Below are 22,153 nucleotides of genomic sequence, written 5' to 3'. Positions count from 1 at the left end.
AATGTTATGAGTGACGGAGGTTGTAGTGCTTAGTCCTTCATCCCTTAAGCTGGCAAAACCAGAAGTTGACTGTTCCCTGAGAAGGATGAGTGGCAGAAAGTGTTAGAATAATCCTTCTTAGAGGTAACCAGCATTATTTACTCATTAAGCATAAGTGAAACTTAAGAATCAGCACTAGGGATATAACCTTTCCCCGGGAATTCTCTAATAAATCATTATTTTTGAACCAAACTGTGAGAGAGGTTTGGAGTCTGCACTGGCCCATAGCGAGAGTCTGAACGCATTTCAAAATTTTATTGTAATCCATTTTAGAGTTTTTGAAAAGTCAAAGTTCTGAATAGGGAACTGCTTCCAAATAGGAACAATTTATAAAAATAATATGTTTCTCTTACTGAATAATTTGAAGGGGTCCTATTTTGCACAACTGTGTGAGCATCCTGTAGAAGATAGTTCAGCTTCACGTGATGCCATTAAATAAATCCCTACCATTTCTCTAAGTAGGCTTTTCCAAGTTAGTTATTTTTTTCTTGGGTAAAGAGGGACTCTCTATAACTATATTATAATAGTTTGCCAGAGCCTTCTTTCTTGGAAAGGGCTACTATAAGGTAACCATCATGTAGTCCAGATCACATGTAGGAGTAACTTGCATTTGAAAAAGCTACCTATTTTCAGTGTGCTTTTATTTCTGTTGGAGAAGAAAATTCGAGAGCTAGAGCCAAGGCACAGTCTTATTTCTTTGGTTTACTGGGGTTTTGTCACATAAGAATAAATGGTGTCTTACTCCATCAGGTTGTTATAAGAGCCCCTCCAAAAGCTAAAATGCATGGGCCTTGCCTTCCTACACTTTCTCATTCTGTTGCCAGTGGGTACTCGAAGGGGCCCCAGTATCTTATAAGCAAAGGGTTGGTGAAGAAAATTGATGCCAGCTTTCAAGAGCAAGGAAGCTAATTCAGGGAACAATTTCACCCAAGGTTAATGGAAGAACAGACCTCCAACACAGTATCAATTGGATTGAGCTTAGAGCAATCAGTTATGCCCTAGTAGCTATAACTCCAGTCCTGGTCAGCCAGGCAGCACTGGGGATGTTTTACAACACTTTCTCAGTGGCTTTTATCAATAAGGAAGGAGAAAAAGTTTCTCAGTCCCATTTCTGAAGTAATATTCTTTGTGCCCAAATGAGGGAAGGAAAACCTTTTTCAGGAACTACAAACAAAATAGGAGTTTTAAATTCTATTCCAGATAGTTTATAGGAGAGCAGTGAAACATATGAACACTTCCAGAGGACAGCTGAACATGGAGTTGCGTTCATGGAATAAGGCTGTGTGCATCCAGGACTTTATGACAGCCTGAAGCTTGTGCTGCAGTTACAGACTTTCTTCTTGTCCAGCATGGTCTGTGTTTTGAGCGCGTCAAAAAATTCAGCTCTGAAGACTGTTGGCCTTTCTGGGCTGTGAGACGAGTGTCCCAAGGACTGATGCAATTTTTCAATCCCTCTTTCTACCCCCAGAGATTAATTCCATGATAAGCCTTCACTTGCTTTGGAAGGTTGGCTGTGCGAAACCATTGTAACTTTTTCTGTGTTAGCAATTCAGAAAAGGGATTTTCTTCTTTTAGTCCATTAAAATAGGGTGTTTAACCCGGAAATTTTGCAGGGAGTTTGTAGCTATTTTCCTGGAAATTTTGTCATGTCTGTGTTAACCCTCCTTGTCTATTAATACAAATGTTTGCACTTTTGGACTGTCAACACCACCATGAAACTAGTCTGCTGAAACCTTCCCATCTAGCTGATGTGAGAGGAGGTCAGAAATGGCTGAAGATGAGGATAAGCAGGTTGAACCTCTTAATTTTGGTTGTTGTGTTTTGCCTTTGCTGGCTTAGAGTTCGAAGCTGTGGTCCAGCTGGGTGTTTTCTAGACTGTACTTCAGATTCTAGAATTACTGAAGGCTAGCTCAACCATTTGAGGTTATTTTTCCCCATCTTTGAGTGTTAAATTGTACTTAATATATCCTGAACGTCTAACAGCTTCTTACTTGAGGTAACTGAAAACTGGTACCTTACAAGGAGTGAATAGTTGTCCAGTAACCTCTAATGTACTGCATTATGTGTTTTTAGTGAATCATCATATGGCAACATACTGACATTTCATTTGTTTGTGAAGGCAGTATTCTTTCTGAAGAAACAGACAACTGCAGGCCTGAAATTCTCATGCAGATGACGTTTGGCTCAAATCTAGCTAGAGAAGTTTGTGCCCTACCACACCTGCTTTTTCTGCTGTCAGTTCTGCCTCTCCTCAGTTGTAGTGGTACAGCTGCTCCTGGTGCTGTGCTGTAAATCAGATCAGCGGCACATTCCTTTCACTTTGTTTAATCTCATCCCTTAATTGAATATACATTCAAGTGTCTGCTAATACCTAGTCCCTTAGATTTTAATCGCTTTTACTGATTTACCTGCTTAAGCAGCGGGTAGATAATTTTAAGAGATTTCAGCAAAGCTAGTGCCATACAGCTTTTTAGAGACTGAGCTATACTGCTTTTCTGAATCTAGTCAGAAATCCAAGTCATCTAACTGCATGTAAAAATCTGGTGAGTGGGAGTAGGAGCTAGAGAGCAGCGTCATTTAATGACTTTCCAATTGTGTTCATGTGCCATTCCAAGAGGGTTTTGCTGGTAGAGAAATATCACTGGCCTTTGGTGTTCGGCTTTTGGTTTGTTTGCTTGGTTTTTGGTGTTTCTTTGGGGTTTTTGTTTGGTTGGTTTTTCGTTTGTTTTTGTTGATACTATTGGTCTTCTGAGTGTAGTAAAAACATACTGATTTGACAGAGTAATTGCATGATGTGGGAGCCATTGATAGGGATACCATGTTAAGGACAGCTATTTTGCATATGTTCTGTCCCTAACACTACCCTTGAATGTGAAGTGGAAGTACACCTGCCCTGTCAGTTTAGTTTTAATGTTTACACTCAGGTCTTGGTCTGCATACAGTATTGAGTGTGCTCCTGGGCACTCATTTGGAGCAAAGCAATTAGTTTACTCGGAAGCCAAGTCCCAATAGATTTCTGAGGTCTGTTCACACTGGAGGTGTTTGCCAACAGATGATATGGAGGAGATGATACTGTGCCGGATTCTGCCGTCTGCTGTATGCAATTGTTTAATGCCATCCTAAGAGGCTGATGCCTTCATGCTCTCTGATGCATCCTTGGACAACATACCAGGGTATGCAGCACTTCACCATAAATTTCTTTATTTTAAAACACAGTTTTAATGGATTGTTGCTCACTCTTCACATTACATCAGCCACTTTGAAGTGACCAAAAATAAAACAGAAATGACCTCAGATAATGCCTATCTGTATCAGGAGGGATACAGTTACAGAGCATCCCATTACAATTTGGGTATCATTGTGCTGGCGAGTGCGCAATCTGTTTATGATAACAAGGTGTCTGGAGAAGATACTGATGACAAGCTTTAACTCAGAGCTAGTCCTGTTTGCAAGTGAGATGCGCCATACAATTATTTAACATAAAACAGCGTTCATTATTTTTACAGCATGAGGGTATTAAAAATTTCAGTGACTCATATTATAAACTTTGTTTTATTTAAACCGCCTGTTTCTGACCAAGTTCTAACTCTGCTTAATTTTTTAATATATCTTGGCATACTGAGTTCTAAAAATTGCATGTGTCCTTTCAGGTTTGCCTGAGTCTATTATTGCAGCGGCATGTGCTAGAAGTGGCCAGAGAGTTCTTCATGTTGATTCGTAAGTTACTCCAACAGTCTTCCTTTTTAGGAATTAAACTGTCTAGAAGTATGTCTGTGTCTATGTCAGCGTGCCCTTAGGGAGTTGTGTTTTGCACTCATCTGGCATCAAGTAATCTTAGCTTCTGTCTCTACCTTATTTTTGGGGTGTTATAGCCATCAGTAGAACAGCAATTTTTGCATGCTGGCTCAGTAATTTGGAACATAAATGATATGGTCAAGGATGCTGTTCATGGCTCCTTCTTCCATTCAGACAGGAACGGTTGCAGGTTTAGTGTCCTCTGTCAGCATTCTTCATAGTAATTAACCCATTCTGGTTTTGTCAGAATTGTTACCAGAACCATTATCATTTCATGACAAAATGTTTTATTAGTATCTCATTTGTATTAGATTGCTAACCAGAATATTAAACCATTTATTTTAGAATAAACAGATATAGAATGAATAAAACGGTCACATTTGGATTTAAAGCTTGATGCATATGTTACCAGTAGACTACTTAGATTTTGTCAAATGAACACTTATGTTTCAGTTTTTCACATTCATTGCTTATCAAAGTCTGTAATAGTCACTGGAACTTAGATTTCTTTTTGTGCTGATTTTGGTTTGGATAGAGTTAATTTCCTTCTTAGTAGCTGGTGTAGGGCTGTGTTTTGGATCTATGCTGGAAGCTGTTGATCATACAGGGATGTTTTAATTACTGCTGAGCAGTGCTTACTCAAATACAAGGCCATTTCTGCTCCTCACACCCCACCAGTGAGGAGGCTGGGGATGCACAAGGAGTTGGGAGGGGACACAGTTGATCTCGACTGACCCCAGGGGTATCCCACATCACAGGATGTCATGCTCATCATGGGAAGCTGGGGGATAAGGAAGGGGTGGATATTTGGAGTAATGGCGTTTGTCTTCCCAAGTAACCATAATGTGTGATGGAGCCCTGCTGTCTTGGGGGTGGCAACATCTGCCTGCGATGGGAAGTGGTGAATGAATTACTTGTTTTGTTTTGCGCAGCTTTTGCTTTACCTATTAATGTATCTTTATCTCGACCTACATGGGCTAATGGGTAAGTGGCTGTCTGGTGCTTAATTGTTGGCTGAGGTTAAACTGCAACACTTCCATCCATGCCTGTTTTTAGCTGCGATGAAGAGCCTTTCAGAAATCTTGCAGGAGGAGGCAATTAGAACTGCGGAATACAGGTTTTGTTTATTACTGTTTTCACTTAAATATGCTCATTTACATTCACACATGCTTTTGTTTTTATGGTGAAAATTAAGGCTTCTTCTTTAGATTCCTTTCTCCTGTGAAGTTATTTTCCAACTCTAGTGCATGCTAAGGACAGGGGAAGGTGTTTTTAACCAAGGTGTCCTTCACTCATATTAATAGTTGCTGTTTTAATTGATGCATGTGGTCATTGAATCATGGTCTAAAATCTGTATCTTGGAAAAAAAAAAAGGAGAAATATTTATGCTGGACAACCCCTTCCCCATTAATAGGGAATTTAAGGCATTTAAGCCATCTGCCTTTCGTGTTTAAGTTAGTACTCTCCCAAAAAAGCCTACCAGAACCATTAGAAAGCCCCCATCCTGATGCCATTTGAATTTTAAGTGAAAAGCTAAGTCTTGGAAAGCTTGCTAGAGATTCATCTGAATTTAAGCATCTTAATTTTATCTACTATATGTCCAGATTAATTGACTCATTTCTAGATGAATTTTCAAGTTTCATTTTACCGAGGCAGTAATATAATTGAAAATTCATCAGCATCTATTCAGAATATCACTTTTTAACAGTATATGTTTTTCCCTTTTTGAAGGATCATGAGTTTAAGATTTTTTCAGAGTATAAGAAATACTTGTTTGTATTAGGTGTGCTACTTTGATTCATCTTTTTTCCTCTACAAAGGTCTGAGTTAAGTTAGGCACACAGTATAGAAAAAGTATATGGATAGAGTCTTTGTTTATAGTTTGCTTGCACTTGTTACCTTGTGTGCATCATTTTATTACTTTTAATCTCCAGCCATGTTTGCATTTATCATAATATACTGCATAGGTGATTATGGAAGATAGTTTTGAAGTGGCCTATTATAAAATACTAAGTTCTAAGGTTGATTTATAAACACTGTCCAAGCATCGCCATCACCAGTAGCTAATCTTATTCAAATAGTCACTTCACTGCAGTGTTGCCATAAATTCCTGTAGACTGATTTTAAACTAAAGTTAGCTTCTGCCAAATAGTAATTGAAGGAGCTCTATTTCTCTGTGCCAGCTATCTGTCTCAATAAACGTAAAATCTGTGGTTCTTTTCAGAGCTACATTTACTGTAGATACTAATGAGCTGTTGACATGTGAAATTTCAAGGATATTTTTTAAGTGATTTAGAAAAGTAATTTGCAATTTAAAAATGTGAAGATTGGCACTCAGGTTAAACTTGAAGTTGCTGAAGAAAGGTAGATCAAGACTGAAAGTTGATTACTTGAAGTGAATATACTTCCCATTCCGAGTGTTCGTATGCATAGGACTTTCTCCTGGTGGCTTGCTATGTTTTCTGCTTCTGGTCCTTTGCTTATTTGCCTCTTATAATTACATATCTTTATAGTTATGTACTAGTTTGATTACTGAGGACAGGGCAGTTGGAGGCGAGGTATGTTTAGCTACGTTTTGATTTTCAGCATCTGGTAGCATTTGTAGACTACAGTTTTTCTGTTTACATCCTTCCTCATTGACTTAATAATCTGTCAGTATAAAGTTTAATTCAGAAGCATAGGAGTGTCAAGATGCAGGATTTTAACTCCTCTTCTGTGCCCAGTTTGCTCTGCCTGCTTCTCATGTCTTGCTTTTTGACACTGCTTAGCTTTCTTAATTTTTAAGCTTGCTTTGCCCATAGAGTACTTGAATGTTCCTTCTGTTCACAATTCTGTTTTATCTGAGCATCCAGAAGCATGATGGACACCCTCCTTGTACCTTCCCCCTCCAAGGTTTTTTGTTTTTGTAGTTCCACATATTGCTAGACAATTGCTCACTTTTGCCAGGACTTGTAAAATATATAATGTAATACAGCCTGCATCTTCATACAGCCTTCATTTTAATCTTTGACTTCTGTAAAGTGAGGTAGCTGTGGAAGTACATCAACCAGAGAGCAAAAAGGTTGTTCCTCAAAGCAAGTCAATTTCTTGCCAAATAAATAAAGGAATTCCTTAACCTTCAGTAAGGGAATCTAGGCAAAAAATGTTAATTCTGGTATCTTTTGACCTTTTCTGAGAGAAGTTGTTTTTATTTCTGGTTTGGTTTTTTTTTTTAGTGTATGTTCTCATAGCAAAGGTATTGGAGAGTAGAACATAGTCTCAACCAGTCCATGTTAATTTGCTTTAGTTGTGTTCGCACCCCAGGACATAATGTAACATAAGTGACTGCCACCATCACCCTTACGTTGAGCTGAAAGATCTCAAAAGCTGTTTGGGTTAAACCCTTCCTCTTGGAAGGTAGGGAAGCGTAGTCCACTTCTCGTGCTCCTGAACACAATTACTGTCCCAGAATGGCAATTCTTAATACATTTGACTGTGTGCTCAGTAGGTAGCACGTGAAACCACTGGTTTGAAACATAAGTCATTTTGTGTTCAGATCCTTAAAATCGATGTGGCAGTAACTTCCTTTGCAAAAGACAGCTACTCTGATGGTTTGAGACTTCTTTCTGAAAGATCAAATGCAGGACAGACACATGCAGGCAGCTCGTGGGAGCAATCGTGAGGCATCAGCAGCTTTTCTTCAGACATCACCAGCTTTGACTGCTACACCATGGCTGTTATGACGTGGAACCGAGAAGGGTAATCTTAACAAGCATAGGCTGCGAAACCCTTTTTCTCTTCTTACTTACATTTTACTTGTGTATCTCGTGCTTTCAGAACTGTTTAATTTCTTAATTTGCAGTCTGTCTTCAGAAGGACATGTTAGATATTCCCTTGGTTTGGATTCCAAGAATATTAATCATTTGGAAACAATTTGCAGTTTCAGTGTTCTGGACTGGGATTTGCTAATTCTGTCAAGGTATTTGAAGAAAAATGGTGTTAGTAACGAAGTTAAAAATCACAAACTAATGTGGGAGAAGAGAGAAATCAGCTGAGGTAAAACCATACTTGAGCTACATTTCCAAAACTTTGCAAAAATTACTTCAGCAGTTCTACTGCTTTTAACTACAGAGTGGAGATTTACTAAGTGTGAAGTAAAAGCAGCAGTATTTTAATTAATGTGAAAATCCAGGTAATACAGGAGAAGTTTTGAGCAAATTTAATCTAGGAAATTAACGTATGAGAGAAAAAGAAAACATCCGTGCTCTAACTTGGTAGAAAAATTAATTTCTACCTTTGCTGTTACACCTTCAAAATGTTTCATGCCTTTACTTACAGGATAATTGAATTGCTACCCTAGAAAAGGGAGAAAATATCCATCTTTGTAGTTTGCTAATATAACAAGCGACAAGAGGAGCTTAGCCCTTCAAATTTTGGGGACAGTATTGTAGCTTTAATTAAGCTTTGATCTTGACCATTACTTTAAGGAATTCCTCGGTTCATCTTCAGGGCAATTACAACAAAAATACTTGGTTACAAAGGGCTCCTAATTGTAAAATCATTAGTCAACCCTTTTCAGAATTCCTTTTCAAGATTTTTACCAAAAAACTTTGCTCATTATGTCAGTAATTAGGTCTGCTCTACCTTCCTTCTGCAGTGCTTTCAGATGAGAAAATTAAGCAATCTTGATTCATCATGTAATGCAGGGTAAACTCATTAAAATTCCGGGGGGGGGGGGGGGGAATCTGGAATTTCATGCTTCAAGAGAAAATTAATATTTGAGGTGGTATGGCATAGCTTGGGAGAGGTGCTCGGATGCCAGAGAGGAAGGACAGCTGTGATTCATTTTCCATTTGAGAAAGGCCATACTGTCTTCTCAAAATGGATGGAGCAGCACTTTGTTGAAAAGATTGATTCATCTCAACGGTGGTTAAAAAGAAAAGCACTTTCAAAGGAAAATCCACCTGATGAACAGAGGAATGTTTACATCAGACGTGTCTGACAGCTCACGAATCAACTGTTGTAACTCTGTGAACATGACATTCATTTCTCTTACCGAAAGTTTTAATTTGGAGTACTCTAAATATGCATGAATTCATACTGGTGTAGATTCAAGAAACCCAGTCCTAATTTTAGGCAGGTGTTTTCTGCAGTTTCTGTGATCAATGGCCTTGCTTTCTCTGACAGCCAGATTGTATTCCATATTCAAGGAAACTTGCAACTAAACAGCAGATTCCCTTAAAAATAAATCTTCATGGCTTGTGTTTTTTGGAAATCCCAGAAGTGGCAGATAATATATGGATGTTGAACTTTTTACTCAGTCATATCTTAAGAAGCAGCAGAAATTAGCCTGCACCAGTGATAGCTAAAACAAACCTGATTATCATTGTGTGCAATCAGTTACTGTTTTACAGTCTGAAATTTGGCAATCAGTTGTTTCATCCTCATTGCTTTGTATTCTGTGTGATACCAAAGTGCAGTTCTTACAGAGCCTCACCCATGTCATTTGTAATAGTGAGGTAAGTATGAACTCTGCAGGTGATTGGAGTTTTTGGTTGGTAATGGATCTGCAGATAGAGCTCTTCTGCTTAAAGTCACCAAGTTGCAGGGCAGACTTTGAGCATTCTCATAAAGTATAGAACCAGTCTTCCCAGTTGATGGCCTTAAACACCTCATTCTGTTGTAGAAGCTGGCCTTATTAAGCGATTGCTGGATTTTGTTTTCTTTGCAGATGTCCTATTTATGTTCTTCACTATTGCCTTGCAGTAGCTGAAAGACTTTTTGAGGTCAGTTTCTAGTCAGGAGTGATTAGGCATTGTTTAGCAGACATCTGTCCTTCATATGCTAAGTAAGCAACATGGCATGGAGCATCACCCTCTGGTTCTGCAAAGGGGCTGACACTCTTGATGAAGCCTTTGTCAGTGCAGATAACCCTTGTCAAAACCATCCCATCTCAAATGGTAGGATCTAACCTGAATTTAATTTTTCACTGTTATCGCACTCACCTCTACAGTTTAAAAGAGGAGGAGGCTATGATAAGATTTGAAGTTATTTAACAGTCTCTGCATTGACCTGTAAAGTGCAAAACCCATCTTCCTCCCTAAATGCTGGCGGGTTGGGGTATTTTAGTGTATGCACTAACATTAGATATCTATCCAAGAGAGTATTTTCATTATCTTTCACGCTTCTGAGGTGCCAACATGCAGTGCCAGAAAACAGGGCTAAATCCTCAAGTGATTTTTTTTTTTTGTGAGAACTGGTGATTTTGTTTTTTATTTTATTGCTCTGTTATTTTTTTCCCATCAGAGCTGTTAAATATTGAAGCTGTGATATGCATGATGAAAGAACCTAATCCAACTGATGTTGAGAGAAATACGGATAGGAAATTTTTTTAAAGGGAGAACAGAGTCTTTGATTAACGGAAGAACAGTTAATTTTCTGTGATTTAAAAGAAGGAAACCAATATTTTTCAGGTAATAAAGTGGTAAATATAAACTGAAAAGTACTTGGGGAGGTATGATCATTTTGTACAAATCAGTTCCTTTGGCTCCACCTACAGTATATGCAGTTCAGTAAGAATTTTGCAAGAGCATCGTAACAGTCTATAATAAGCGTAATCTATTCTGTAAGCAACAAATAATAGAGTGAACTTTCCTTTGACATAATGGCTGAAAGATGTGGTTTCTACTGTCTGGACCAAGTTTCAGTTCACTTAACCCTCCTCGGCATATCACCCTCATGAAGCTCTGTTAGTTCAAAAGTGACATGTAATGCAATTACGTTAACTTCTACATCGGCTTCAGTCAGAAGCAGCATAACTGTGCTCATGTGACAAAGCTGTGAGGTCCTGCCAGAACCTGATGCCAAAAACCTGAAGTGGGTTTTCTGAGAACTCTGAAACTTGCAGGCTTGTTGGCTGGGCTGTGCGCTAAGTAAAAGTAGCTATAGTGATGTACGTATTGGAGTTAGAGGTGCACAGTCAGTCTTGGCCAAGAAGCAATATCATCTGTATTTTCCTCTTACTTATTGCATCACACGTGCTTTTTTAGCATTATTCATTTTACCCTCCAAATACTTTGATTTTAGACTGTAGTCTGGTCAGAGATGCATACAAATGAGTGAAAATGGAAATTTTGCATCTTGTTGAGAGTTCTGAAATATTACACCGATTTTTGTGTTCTGCACCTCTAATATCTATCATAGAAAACATTTTGAACATCTCAAACTTGTTTTTTTTTTCTTGAAACCTGAAAAGGCTATGTTTTATCTGCCCATCCATGCTTACTGTTGGTTTGTTGTTTTTTTATTTACAGGAAAAATTACTATGGTGGAAACTGGGCCAGCTTTAGTTTTTCAGGATTATTGTCCTGGATTAAAGAAAATCAGGTAAAAAATTCTCAAATTACTTCTTTTAACATTCCTTAAGGTTAAAGTTTGTTTGCGTAATGTATTACAAGACAAATTGCCACAGTGCTTTTTCTCTTTGGTAATTTGACAGATCAAAGAGGTTTCTCCATTCCAACTTTACTAGTTAAGACTTAACCACCTGGCCTGGCATTCTAGGACTCTTGAAATGCCTGATTTATTAATCTTACTACGTGAGGCCAAACATTCTAGTGTTCAGTCATACTTTTTAGGTTCTTGAATTTATGTAGAACCAACTACACTATTGTTTTGATTCCTTTCCCAGCACCTTCTGGTCTTCTCCTGTTTGATTATTTTCCACTCTGATATTTCAGTCCCTTTTGTCTTGTCTTCTATGCTTTCAGCTGATTCTTCTTAACTGGGAGAAGGGAAGTTACCGGATCCTTCCACTGAAATGTCCTGTAACCAGGACAGAAAGATGAATGTTGATAGTGTATTTTTCAATGACCAAAGTTTATCTGATTCATGATGGTACACTAGAAATCTTCTGAAGAGGGTATTTGTTTAAGAGATTGAGCACTTGAACTGTATTGGCAAATGGATGTTCATATTATTTGCTGAAGTGTTACAAGCCTGTTGGTCCGTAGAAGATGGAGCTCCTTCAGTTCAGTCTCATGCCTATTTATTACATAGTGCTGCTACCTTCTGCCATGATCAGTGGAGTTGCTCAATGTCAGAACTTAATACTCTCAGGGTTTTGTTACATGCCGTAGAGATTCCTGTGTGGGCAGATTAATACGATACCCAAATCACTGCATATTTTCTCATGTGGTCTCCATTCAAAGAGTTTTGTCACAAAGTTTGGAACGAACCTGGCTGTGGCAAAACTGAGTTTTAGTAGATTGTATTCAAAATTGCATTCAACTGTACTGAAACATGTATTCCATTTAGCACTGCATTCTCAGGTTACTAAAACTAGCAGTGTGCAAATGTTGGCATGCTATAATAAAGTAACCAGCTCTAACTGTTAGGACTCAAAATATCAATGAAAAAAAAACATTAAGACAGTTAAAATGATTCTCTCTCTATATATATAATGGTACAAATTGTTTGAACGACAGAGATTTATATTTAAAGAGCAGCTGGTACGGTACAAATTGTAATTTTCTATTTGTTCTTTGTAAGCAAAAGACTGGTATCAGTGATGCATGTGAAGACTGGGGAAAACTGATCCTTGAGAATGAAGAAGTTATTTCTCTTAGCAAGAAGGATAAAACTATTCAACATGTAGAAGATTTCTGTTTTGGCGAGTAAGTATAAATGCGGAAATATACAAATAATTTTATATGCCTGGAGCTAAATAACTATATTGTACTTTTGGCTTCAAGCATTTCACCACACTACCATATTGCATGTTGTCTCAGAAAGTAACCATGACCTCTAAAATGTTCCTAATGTCCTTGTGCTTTTGTGGAAATCACTTCAGTGAAGCTAACTGATACTTTTTGAATTACCTTGTCTGGATGCAGTGTAATCTGTTAGCCAACTTTGTGAACTGGTGATTTACTTCTGAGTCGAAAACAGAAGTGTTGTGTTTGTAGGTATCATTAGCAGAAGGTTGTTAATTTCTCCATTCTTAATTAGACTTAAGACTTTTTTTCTCATACTAAAAAAAAAAGTGTAAGTACATGTAAAATGGACTAAGTACACAAGAACAGGAACATAAATAAACTGTAGTATTGTAACTATAGAATATTTAATTGTGCTAAAATGATAAAGTAATATTTGCCCTTTCCTATTTTTATATTCAGTGGATTTACCTTACTCATTAAACAGTGCTTGCCCATGATGCTTTAGAAGGAATTGCATGGTTGAAGGCTCCTGGCAATGTAATAAAAGCCTTTTTGGGCTGTCACCTTCTTTCTGTTTTTGAAGTAAGGTAACTCAGCTCTTACTTTACATACATGGAAAAAGTACCTTCTTAGTTTGAAATATACACTTCTGTGATTAATTGTTGCATAAGCACATGAAGAGTAATCAATCTTAGGTGGTAAATATCTTTCCGTTAGGTATTTGTAGAGAGTTATGTCTGCATTAGCAGAAGTTAAGAATGCAAATTTCATTTTTTATTTGGAGTTTTAAACAGAAGTATGTTACTTTGTTATATATAGATAGATACATGCCATGCAGAAGATAAGCTTTTCGCAATGTCATATTGAAAATCAAAGAACACCTAAAAGTAACCTTGTGCAGCAGTAATGCTGAATAGTGCGCAAGCATGGTAATGAGGAATGGTAATTGTATGTGCCTCAATTGAAAATGAAGCTGTTTATTTATATTTATCGTTTTTACCTCTTGGATTTTTGCACTCAACTAAACACTGTTCTGAATTCTTGAAAGGTTCTTTGGGACAGTTATTTAAGTTGAATCCCTTCAATAATACCTTAGATGAAACGTTGACAGATATTCATATAGAAACGCATATTTCTTTGTGTAAACATCGGGGGGGGGGGGGGGAAGTGGTCTGAATTATAATAATACAGTCTGAAGGTCGCAGACTCAGAATATTCTGAAGTTCTGTATTCCACAGTAATGGTTGCTTGATTGTATTGCAGATAAAATGTTACGGTTATTTTAATGCCGCATCACTTGAGTGTTGTACTTATAATGATGTTGCCAAAATAAATACTTTTCAGAACCAGTATTAAATCAGGTTAAATGTTTCATAGTCTCTTAACTTTGCATATGATTTTCCTAAGAAGATGTGATACTAAGTAATGGCTGGCTCAAAGAGTCCCCTAGCAGTAAGATTTCACGCTTTGTAGATGTAAGCATTATACTTGAGTCAGGACAAAATAGAAGGTTCTACTTTAAAGCATTTAACTCAGCCTGATGGTATGATGCTGTCATTCTTGATTATTTTAAGAAAATCCATACAAACACAAAACCCCACAAGAAGAATGGTAATATTAATAAATCTAGCAAAGAAAAAGTTTTCCAAAATAACTAAACTTTCTGAGAGAGTCAGTTATTGTAGTTCTGACAATTTACACATTCTGCCTAGATTCTGTTGGTTTTGCTTAATTTTTATAACTCCTATGAAGTAACCATTAAACATTTATTTTGAAAGAATAAACAGCTGGGTAGCAGTATAATATACACAGTGCAAATCTGAAATGAATGGCCTTAGAACAAAGTGCATCCATCAAAGGAAAAGAATACTGTGTCTACAACAAGCTGTATTGAAAAAAGGCAAATGGCTGAAAAATAAATAGTGAACACCTGTGCTGAATAAATTAACCAGCTGGTTGGCAATTTTTCATTTGACCTATCTGAAGGGGTTGCTGTTACAAGGCATTAATAAGACACATTCATTTTAAGATATTCCTTTGTTAGTACCATTAATTGATGAATGGTGGAAGATAATATTCTAAATTTACACAACAATTTGTCTGCAGATGTATTATTTTTTTCAGAATTAGGAGAAGAATTGTCTGTACAGAAGTTCAATTTGAGTCATTTTTATAGACAGTTCTTACATTATTCAGGGATATTTGTTCCTATAGGAAGGATGTCATGAATTTAGATTATATACAGTTTTTGGCTTTCATTATAAAATGTGTAGAGCTGCAAATCATGCAGATTTACGTATTCATTAGTGGGAATTGAATAGAAATTTAAAATATGTAAATGTAATGTTTTTGTTACACTGCTTTTCAGAGTGATAGAGGAAAAAATAAAATGCGTTGTGAGCCCAAATTTTGTTTTGATTTAAAAAGTAATAATCAAGTATGTTTAAACTGAGACTGAACTGTACATTCAGCTTGGGAGAAGAGAGAAGAAAGATGTGCCTCTGACTTTTTGTGTTTTAAAAAGCTTTAGGATGGGTTAAATAACAGCTTCATTCTTAGTTATCGCATTCATGGCAACAGCTTTTGCAGTTTTCACAAATGCCATGTTCCGAATTCCTAAAAAAAACCCTCAAAATCCAGAAAGAACTCCAAAATGTAATTGAATTTCATTTGTGTTTTTAGTAGTTTACTTTTTTTTAAAAAGCATTTGAGAAAGTACTTATCTCTCTTTGATATTTTATAGGTATTTAATGCTTGCAATATGAAGCTGAAAGACATAATTAATGTACAGAAACAGACTTCTTTCATTAGTGATTTCCCTATAGCAGTTCCTGTATTTACCAGGGCAGTGTGTAACCCATTCATGAATAAGTGCTTCTTGGTGGCTGTGCACTAGTCCAAACTCTTACTTTCATGAGCCCATGTGAGCTGCATGAGATCATAAGTAAGGAGCAACTTTGAAAGGATAGAGGGGATTTTCCATCTTTTAACAGAGCTCCTGCTCCCTGCTTCCCCATTTAAGGCTACAGATGTGAGGGAGTGGTTTTATATGCATACTGAATAATTCTTTGCTGTTCAGTGAATTTCAACCATCCAGGTAGTTACTGAAATTTTGTACTGTGTGTTTGCAGGTCACCTTTAAAATCATAGTTCATTAGTTTTCAGCCAAGATTAAATTGTTTATTCAGTGCATTAATGGCTTGTGGTAAAGATAAAAAGATAGAGGGAAATTATTGCTGAGCTCTTTTCACTTACAATGATACTGATTTGATTCATCTCAGCTGGTTGTATAAACTAAAATTCCAAGTTCAAAAGTACTAGTTTCTAAGGTAGATGTCATTGAAGTTCAAGATAAAAAGAGTAGATGAGATTACAATTGGAGGTCTGCTTCATATGAGGAGTTTTAAAGAATTGAGTTGTGAAAAGGCAATGGACTATACAGAGTAAATTTTGTGTGGTAGTGTCTCTCATTTTGACTGGCTGCCTTTATCTGCTATACACAAATTTGTAACAGTGGCATAAAAATAACATATCAATAAAAATGAGTTTCCTCATTGCTACATGAGGAAACTTTATTCTGAATGGCTGTTATGTGAACAACTACTTAGAATGCGAGGGCAGAGTCAAAAAGTAATCTGAATGTTTTACTTAAACTTCAGGGCAAAATTGCCTGCTGCTTTTATGGACTTGGGATGGTAATAGATGCAAAGTAGTCCCAGTCATATAAAGCACTTCTGTTTTCTTCAGCAAGTTTGCTTGTGATACGTTTGAGCTTAATGACTTTAATGCATTTACACATTTAAATTTCAAAGGGTATTTTTAATCCATTGAAAAAAAAAACCCTAATCAAATTGCTTTACTGTTTCTTTTTTAAAATACTGTATTTCTTTTGTTTATGTAGCTGTGTTATGTATTGTATTTCACCATGAGAGTTTTGATTTTGATTATAAGCTCATTCCATCTTTTGAGCCCATGTAAAATAAGAACTCCAATTATTTTTCTATTTTTTTTCTCAGTAAAGTACTCCTCTTGAATTATAGCTTTACAGTCAAAGAGCCAGTATTCTTTAGCGGGTGGTACACGTGATTTGGCCAGGATAAAGAAATTCTAATGCTTTTCATAGTAATGCTTGAGGTTTCCATTCTGGCACTGACTCAAAACTTTAAACAAGTTTTTAAGACTCTTTAAAAGACTTTTTCTTCCCCCTCTTCTTCCCCCTGTGTTTTTAATCAGTCAGGATTCAGCTGAAAATGTTGAAGAAGCCGGTGCATTGCTGAAGCTGCCTGCCTTTGGAGCCTCTGATGTTGACGGGGTTGCTCAGGAATCAGAAAAGGAGTGCACACCGGTGGAGAACACCTTAGCAGAGGTGGAGAGCCAGGAACCAGAAAAGGCGACAGGCACAGAGCCAGCAAGCACAGTAGAAGGGAATGATCCAGAAATAACCTCTGAGAATGAAAGTTCTCATAGTACGGCTTTAGAAGAGTCCACTCCCAAAACTGGATCTGCACCCTCAGAAAGTTCTGCCCAAGGACCAAAGGAAATCACATATGCCCAAATTGTTAGAGAAGGCAGAAGGTTTAATATTGATTTAGTTTCCAAGGTAGGAATTGAATGATGCTTTTCATATAAGTACATTTACTTTGCTTTAAAGGCTGGAATTAAAAAAAAAAAAATTAATATTGAGGAGAGCTCACACCAGTACCCTTGAGGCAAAAAAGACACTTGTGAGAAGTAATCAAGAGTTAGTACCCTTAAAACAAACACGAGATGTCTCACATGTGCTCTTAAGTGTTTGATTATAACCAGAGACCGTAAAAATAGCTTAGAAATACATCCATAAAAGTAAATTTCCTGAAATTTAGCACTTGAGTAATACCTGCAAAATTGCTCTTTTTAAACAGTACAGTTAAAAAACTTGTATTTTTAAACAAGGAAAATCCATCTTCCTACAGATCTTTAATGTTTTTAAAATGAAAAGAAGTTTTCCTGTTGGAGAGCTTCCTGGCTTTTAGATATCCCTGTGAAATTCTCATTGTCTCTATACTCAAACTAAAGCACAGGATTGTAATAAATTTTATTGGAAAGGGAAAAAAAAAATAATAATTAGATGTAATCCATAACATAGAAACTGACTAAAATTAGTTATTACTGTGTTGAATTCCTACTACACTAGTCTTACTTAGAGGATAAGTTTTACTTAGAGGAAAAGCTGTTAGTCTGACATAGTTATCATACTGTTTAAACTTTAAAATCTGCCCTGTGTAAAGGATAAGTAAAAGGATATGACCCTGGAAATTCATGTTAAATGGAAATTTTTCTTAATTTCTGTGCTTTAGGTGTGTATTTTGCAGTACAGGGAAGTTTTTTCAGGGCTGAATGCTTAATTTTTCATATTCTGCCTGGAAAAGTCTTTCAAGCCTCTAGAAACTAGAAGAAAACCTTCCTTCAATAGTATATTCAATTCTTTGTGGAGACACTACAAAATGCATGATTTCAAATTTTGCCTCTGTGTTCCAAATACCTCTTTTATGCACGATGGGAATGACGTCATAAAAAAAATAGTCATTGTATAATGGTTAAGCAGATAATACTGTTTTGTATCCTTTTAATGCTTTTCCTGCACCATTGTGTTACATGGTGTTAACTGCAGTGAGTTCCAGGAATTCTATCTGAAGAGTAGTCTCCAGAGCAAGGCTAGTAGTTTCCATTACTGTCTCCCTGGCGCTGTGACACAAACTTTATTGTGGTGTCCATTCAGTATTCCAGTAAACCTTTATCTTGAAAACTTCTGTGTGATTAAGCAGATTCCGACATTCAGGGCCAAAAGCCTCGAGGCATTTTTAAACTAATCTCCAATGCTTTCCAGTTCAGACATATGTTGTCAGTTAATAGTTAACATTTCTGCCCCTTCAGGATTTCATAATATATTTGTAGCGTCTAGAAAGAGTAAAGGTAGACAGATGATAAATTAATATAGCAGAATATGACTAAATCTTAACTGAGGGGTTAAGGAATTTACATTTAGAAAATGTGACATTATCATTTCAGGTAATTTAAGAAATAACTAATGATGATTTACACAGACAGTGTCACCTAATTGGGAAGTGAAGGTTGTAAAGTACTGTGTGCAAGGATATATAGCGTACAACACAAAGAAATTATTCAAGATGACAATGCAAAATATTGTCTAAAACTGTGACTCCCAGACTAATAGAACTAAAAGCAATAGGCTGACACTTTCTGCCTTTCACTCCTATGGACTGCTTTGTCTCTCCATTTCTGTGGTTGCGTCAGTTCATTTAGTATTATGTTACGCATATTACATTTTGATACTTTTAGTCAGATTTTACTTTACTACATGTACTTGCAAATACTTGCAGAAAGCGCCTTACAAGTGAATGCTGTTGGTATCACTGTTTTCTTTTGGTGTATGCTCTTTACTCACCGCTTTTTTTTCTTCCCTGTGCAGTTGCTGTACTCCCGAGGTCTGTTAATTGACCTCCTGATCAAGTCGAACGTTAGCAGATATGCAGAGTTTAAAAATGCAACACGAATTCTTGCATTTCGAGAAGGAAAAGTAGAACAGGTACATAAAATAATGCACTGCATGCGTTTAATCTTATATAAAGTCAAGAAATCAGTGTCTTGAGAGTTTTGTAACAGTAAGCTAGTATGTGTCCTTAAGATTGTGAATTTAATTTCACTTCTGGAATGAAAAGGTGTTTATATGTGTTTATATATAAATTATTTTCTTTTTAATAGCTAAAATAAGAACGTGCAGTCCAGTAAATTGATGTAAATCTTTATATCATGTCAAATATTCAGACTATGATCGACTTGGCAGTTAATTCTTAAAGATTCACAGGTTTTTAGGTTTTAAAATTTGTAGCATAGATTTGATTTTTCTCTCTGGTACTAAGAAATCATTGGTGTGATAATGGCAACAGGGGATTTTGGCACAGTTAGGTAATAGAAACTCTTGATTAACTTCTACAGTCAGAGATGCAAGTGAAATTGAACCTAAATAAAAAGGGGAAGAGGCTGAAAAATATTTCTTACAATTTTAATTGTGTAAAATTGGTAACTTTATTATAATAGAAAATAATGGAAAGGAATACGTTAGAAAATATCTATAATAGAAATATTCATTAGGTAGCCAGACTGTAGAGTTGCCTGATGCTTTCCACATCCAGGGTATGGGAAGTATCTGAAATTATTAAAAACTCTTTTCCAGGTACCTTGTTCTAGAGCAGATGTCTTCAACAGCAGACAGCTCACTATGGTGGAAAAGAGAATGCTAATGAAATTTCTGACATTTTGTTTGGACTATGAACAGCACCCTGAAGAATACCAAGGTGGTGTTTCATTGAACAGTGTACACTCTCTCCTTATGAGTTCGTTCACTTGTGCGCAATTCCGATAGCTCTCCTGTGTTTTCACGCAGTTTATTTTTATGGATTCATTTTTAAAGTATGCTTTGGCCTTTTCATGACCTTTTCACTGCAGTGTTTAAATTCTTCTACTTAAGCATTTCTCTTCTACTTCCTACATCATTTATTATTTACATTTGTCTTTAACAGTGAAATTATGTATTACGGCAAGGTTGCAAAATGTTTTTTATCATTTTTAGGTGTTTTCTCCCCCATCACAGGGATTTTTTAAGATGGTGTGGTGTAGCTGAGTTTTCTGTTGTGTTTTTGGGGCGGGGGAAGTAATACATAAATCACAGAATGTTGCCGCCAAATCAGAAATTGAGAAAATGGGGTTTTAAACTTTGAAAGTAAATGTAATTTAATGCCTTTTAGTTGTAGAGGACAAGTTCAAAGTGCCTTTATCAACTCTTGGCTCATTTAGATGAGAAAAAATCTGAATATATTTGAGCCATAATGTGCAGGGAATAATGAGCATTAGGTCAAACAGGAAAATTGGCCAACAGAAGGAAGGTGCTTTGGGTTTATGCACCTTAGGGTACAAAGAATGAAGTGATGTTCTCAGTTCTTGGATGGACTAAAGGTAGACTAAGGCATAAAATAAAAAAAAAGTCTGTCAAAAAGAAATAATGGGGAAAAAGGAATAGTTAAACTACTGACATGAGTTTCAGACTGAAGCATATCTGTGCTTTTGTAGCTTGACAGTAGCTCAACTAGTCAGTGTTTTTGAAAGAATCTAGTGTTAAAAAGAAGCAGTTGTTAAGGTACTGGTGTGATTACTTGAACAAGTCCCTTAGATTAGGTACTAACATTAGAGAAAATCATTTAAAACATGCAAGAGAGAATTGGTCGATCTAGAGAATGATCTGCTAAGATTAGGAGAAAGCGAGTCTGTGATGAACTCGAGAAAATCATGAAGGGGGAAAAGCTCATTAGTGGTTTATAGATTACAGGTAATATCAGATTTGCTGCTGCTGGAAGAAATGGAGGTGCTCAGAGTGAGAATATAGGTGGTATTTAGAAAATTTATTAAGTAAAGAAAGGAGACGCCACATCAATTTTAAATGAATCCATTGATTCATGTGTCTAAATGACATTAAATTTATTTTACTTCCAGAGGCAGTTAAACAGATTTTGTTCCTACATTTTGAAATAGCCTGGAAGGTAATTGGGATATTTTGAGTCAGACTAGTCTAATGTAAAGACTTCATAAATTTCAAATTGCTCTTGGTGAGATCATTCTATTCGTGGGAAGGCAGACTTTTAATAGGGAGAGTTCATGATAGTGAAGAATTCTTTTTTTTTTAAAAAGCTTTTTTTTTCTGTAAAATTTGGAGTTATGTAACAAGTCTGAAGTGAGGAAAAACTTGGGAGGTGTTTTTTTAGAATGCTAGAACAAAAAAACCCTCTCATTTAAAGACTTGCTGCATGGCTGCAGCAAGGGTAATAAGATATATTTGTAATAAAACAGTGATTGGATCATATACGAATATATAGCTAATAATACCAGTCTCAGGATCCATGGAAGTGTTACCTGTCAGTTTATCCATGAGTGAAATAAGCTTATGAGCAGATTTCTGAGTAATGTGAAAGTATGCTGTTGCTTGAATGCAGTCTTTTCCTGGGAGGGGAGAGGATAATTTAGTTATTAGCATAATGAATGTTTTTCAGAGATATATCAGTGACATGCAACACTTGCATTAAGCATCTCCTGAAAGACTGGTGTTTCTTGGAATTTCAAAATGTGTCAGCAATAGTATTCTTTTTAAGGGACATATGGCTCCTTATCCCTGTCATCTCTGTGTGTCATCCAGACTTGTTTGTTGCAAGTCACTGATTTGAAATAAATACTGTGCCCTCTCATGTGTGGGTTAAGACACCATGTGAATGGCTTCTCTGCACATAGACACTCTAACCGTGTCAGTATGGATACTGTTCTTGAATGGGTGCCATTCAGGTTGAATATTTTGGGTAATTTACAGGGAAGAGCATCCCAAGGCACTTGAATGGATTTTTGTCCGCAGTTACTCACTTTTCTCACCCAGTTGAAAAGTGGGTTTAGATCAAGTCTAACACAATGAATGAATGAAGCCATATCTAGAGTTTGCTTTCTAGACTGTTGGACACCTGTACAATGGTTTTGCATTGGTTTGAAATATTTTAATGGAGTGATATTTCTGTCTTCTGAGAGAA

General features: G+C 36.5%; 1 protein-coding gene across 1 annotated transcript in view; it reads left to right on the top strand.

Annotated features, from left to right (window-relative positions):
• Positions 1 to 22,153, top strand: part of LOC133265517 (rab proteins geranylgeranyltransferase component A 2-like) — a 66,186-nt gene that overhangs the window by 7,775 nt on the left and 36,258 nt on the right. Inside the window, exons 2-7 of the mRNA XM_061446146.1 lie at positions 3,690 to 3,756; positions 11,127 to 11,199; positions 12,364 to 12,488; positions 16,764 to 17,130; positions 19,000 to 19,116; positions 19,765 to 19,885. Of these exons, the coding sequence (XP_061302130.1) occupies positions 3,690 to 3,756; positions 11,127 to 11,199; positions 12,364 to 12,488; positions 16,764 to 17,130; positions 19,000 to 19,116; positions 19,765 to 19,885 (870 nt within the window). The remainder of the gene's footprint in view (positions 1 to 3,689; positions 3,757 to 11,126; positions 11,200 to 12,363; positions 12,489 to 16,763; positions 17,131 to 18,999; positions 19,117 to 19,764; positions 19,886 to 22,153) is intronic.

The sequence above is a fragment of the Pezoporus flaviventris genome, unplaced genomic scaffold (assembly GCF_033815535.1).
Source record: "Pezoporus flaviventris isolate CSIRO_AGI_PZ_B2104156 unplaced genomic scaffold, CSIRO_AGI_Pfla_v1 ptg000005l, whole genome shotgun sequence".
Classification (NCBI taxonomy): domain Eukaryota; kingdom Metazoa; phylum Chordata; class Aves; order Psittaciformes; family Psittacidae; genus Pezoporus; species Pezoporus flaviventris.
The sequence above is the reverse complement of the archived record's forward strand: the minus strand, read 5'-3'. Positions and strand labels throughout refer to the sequence as shown.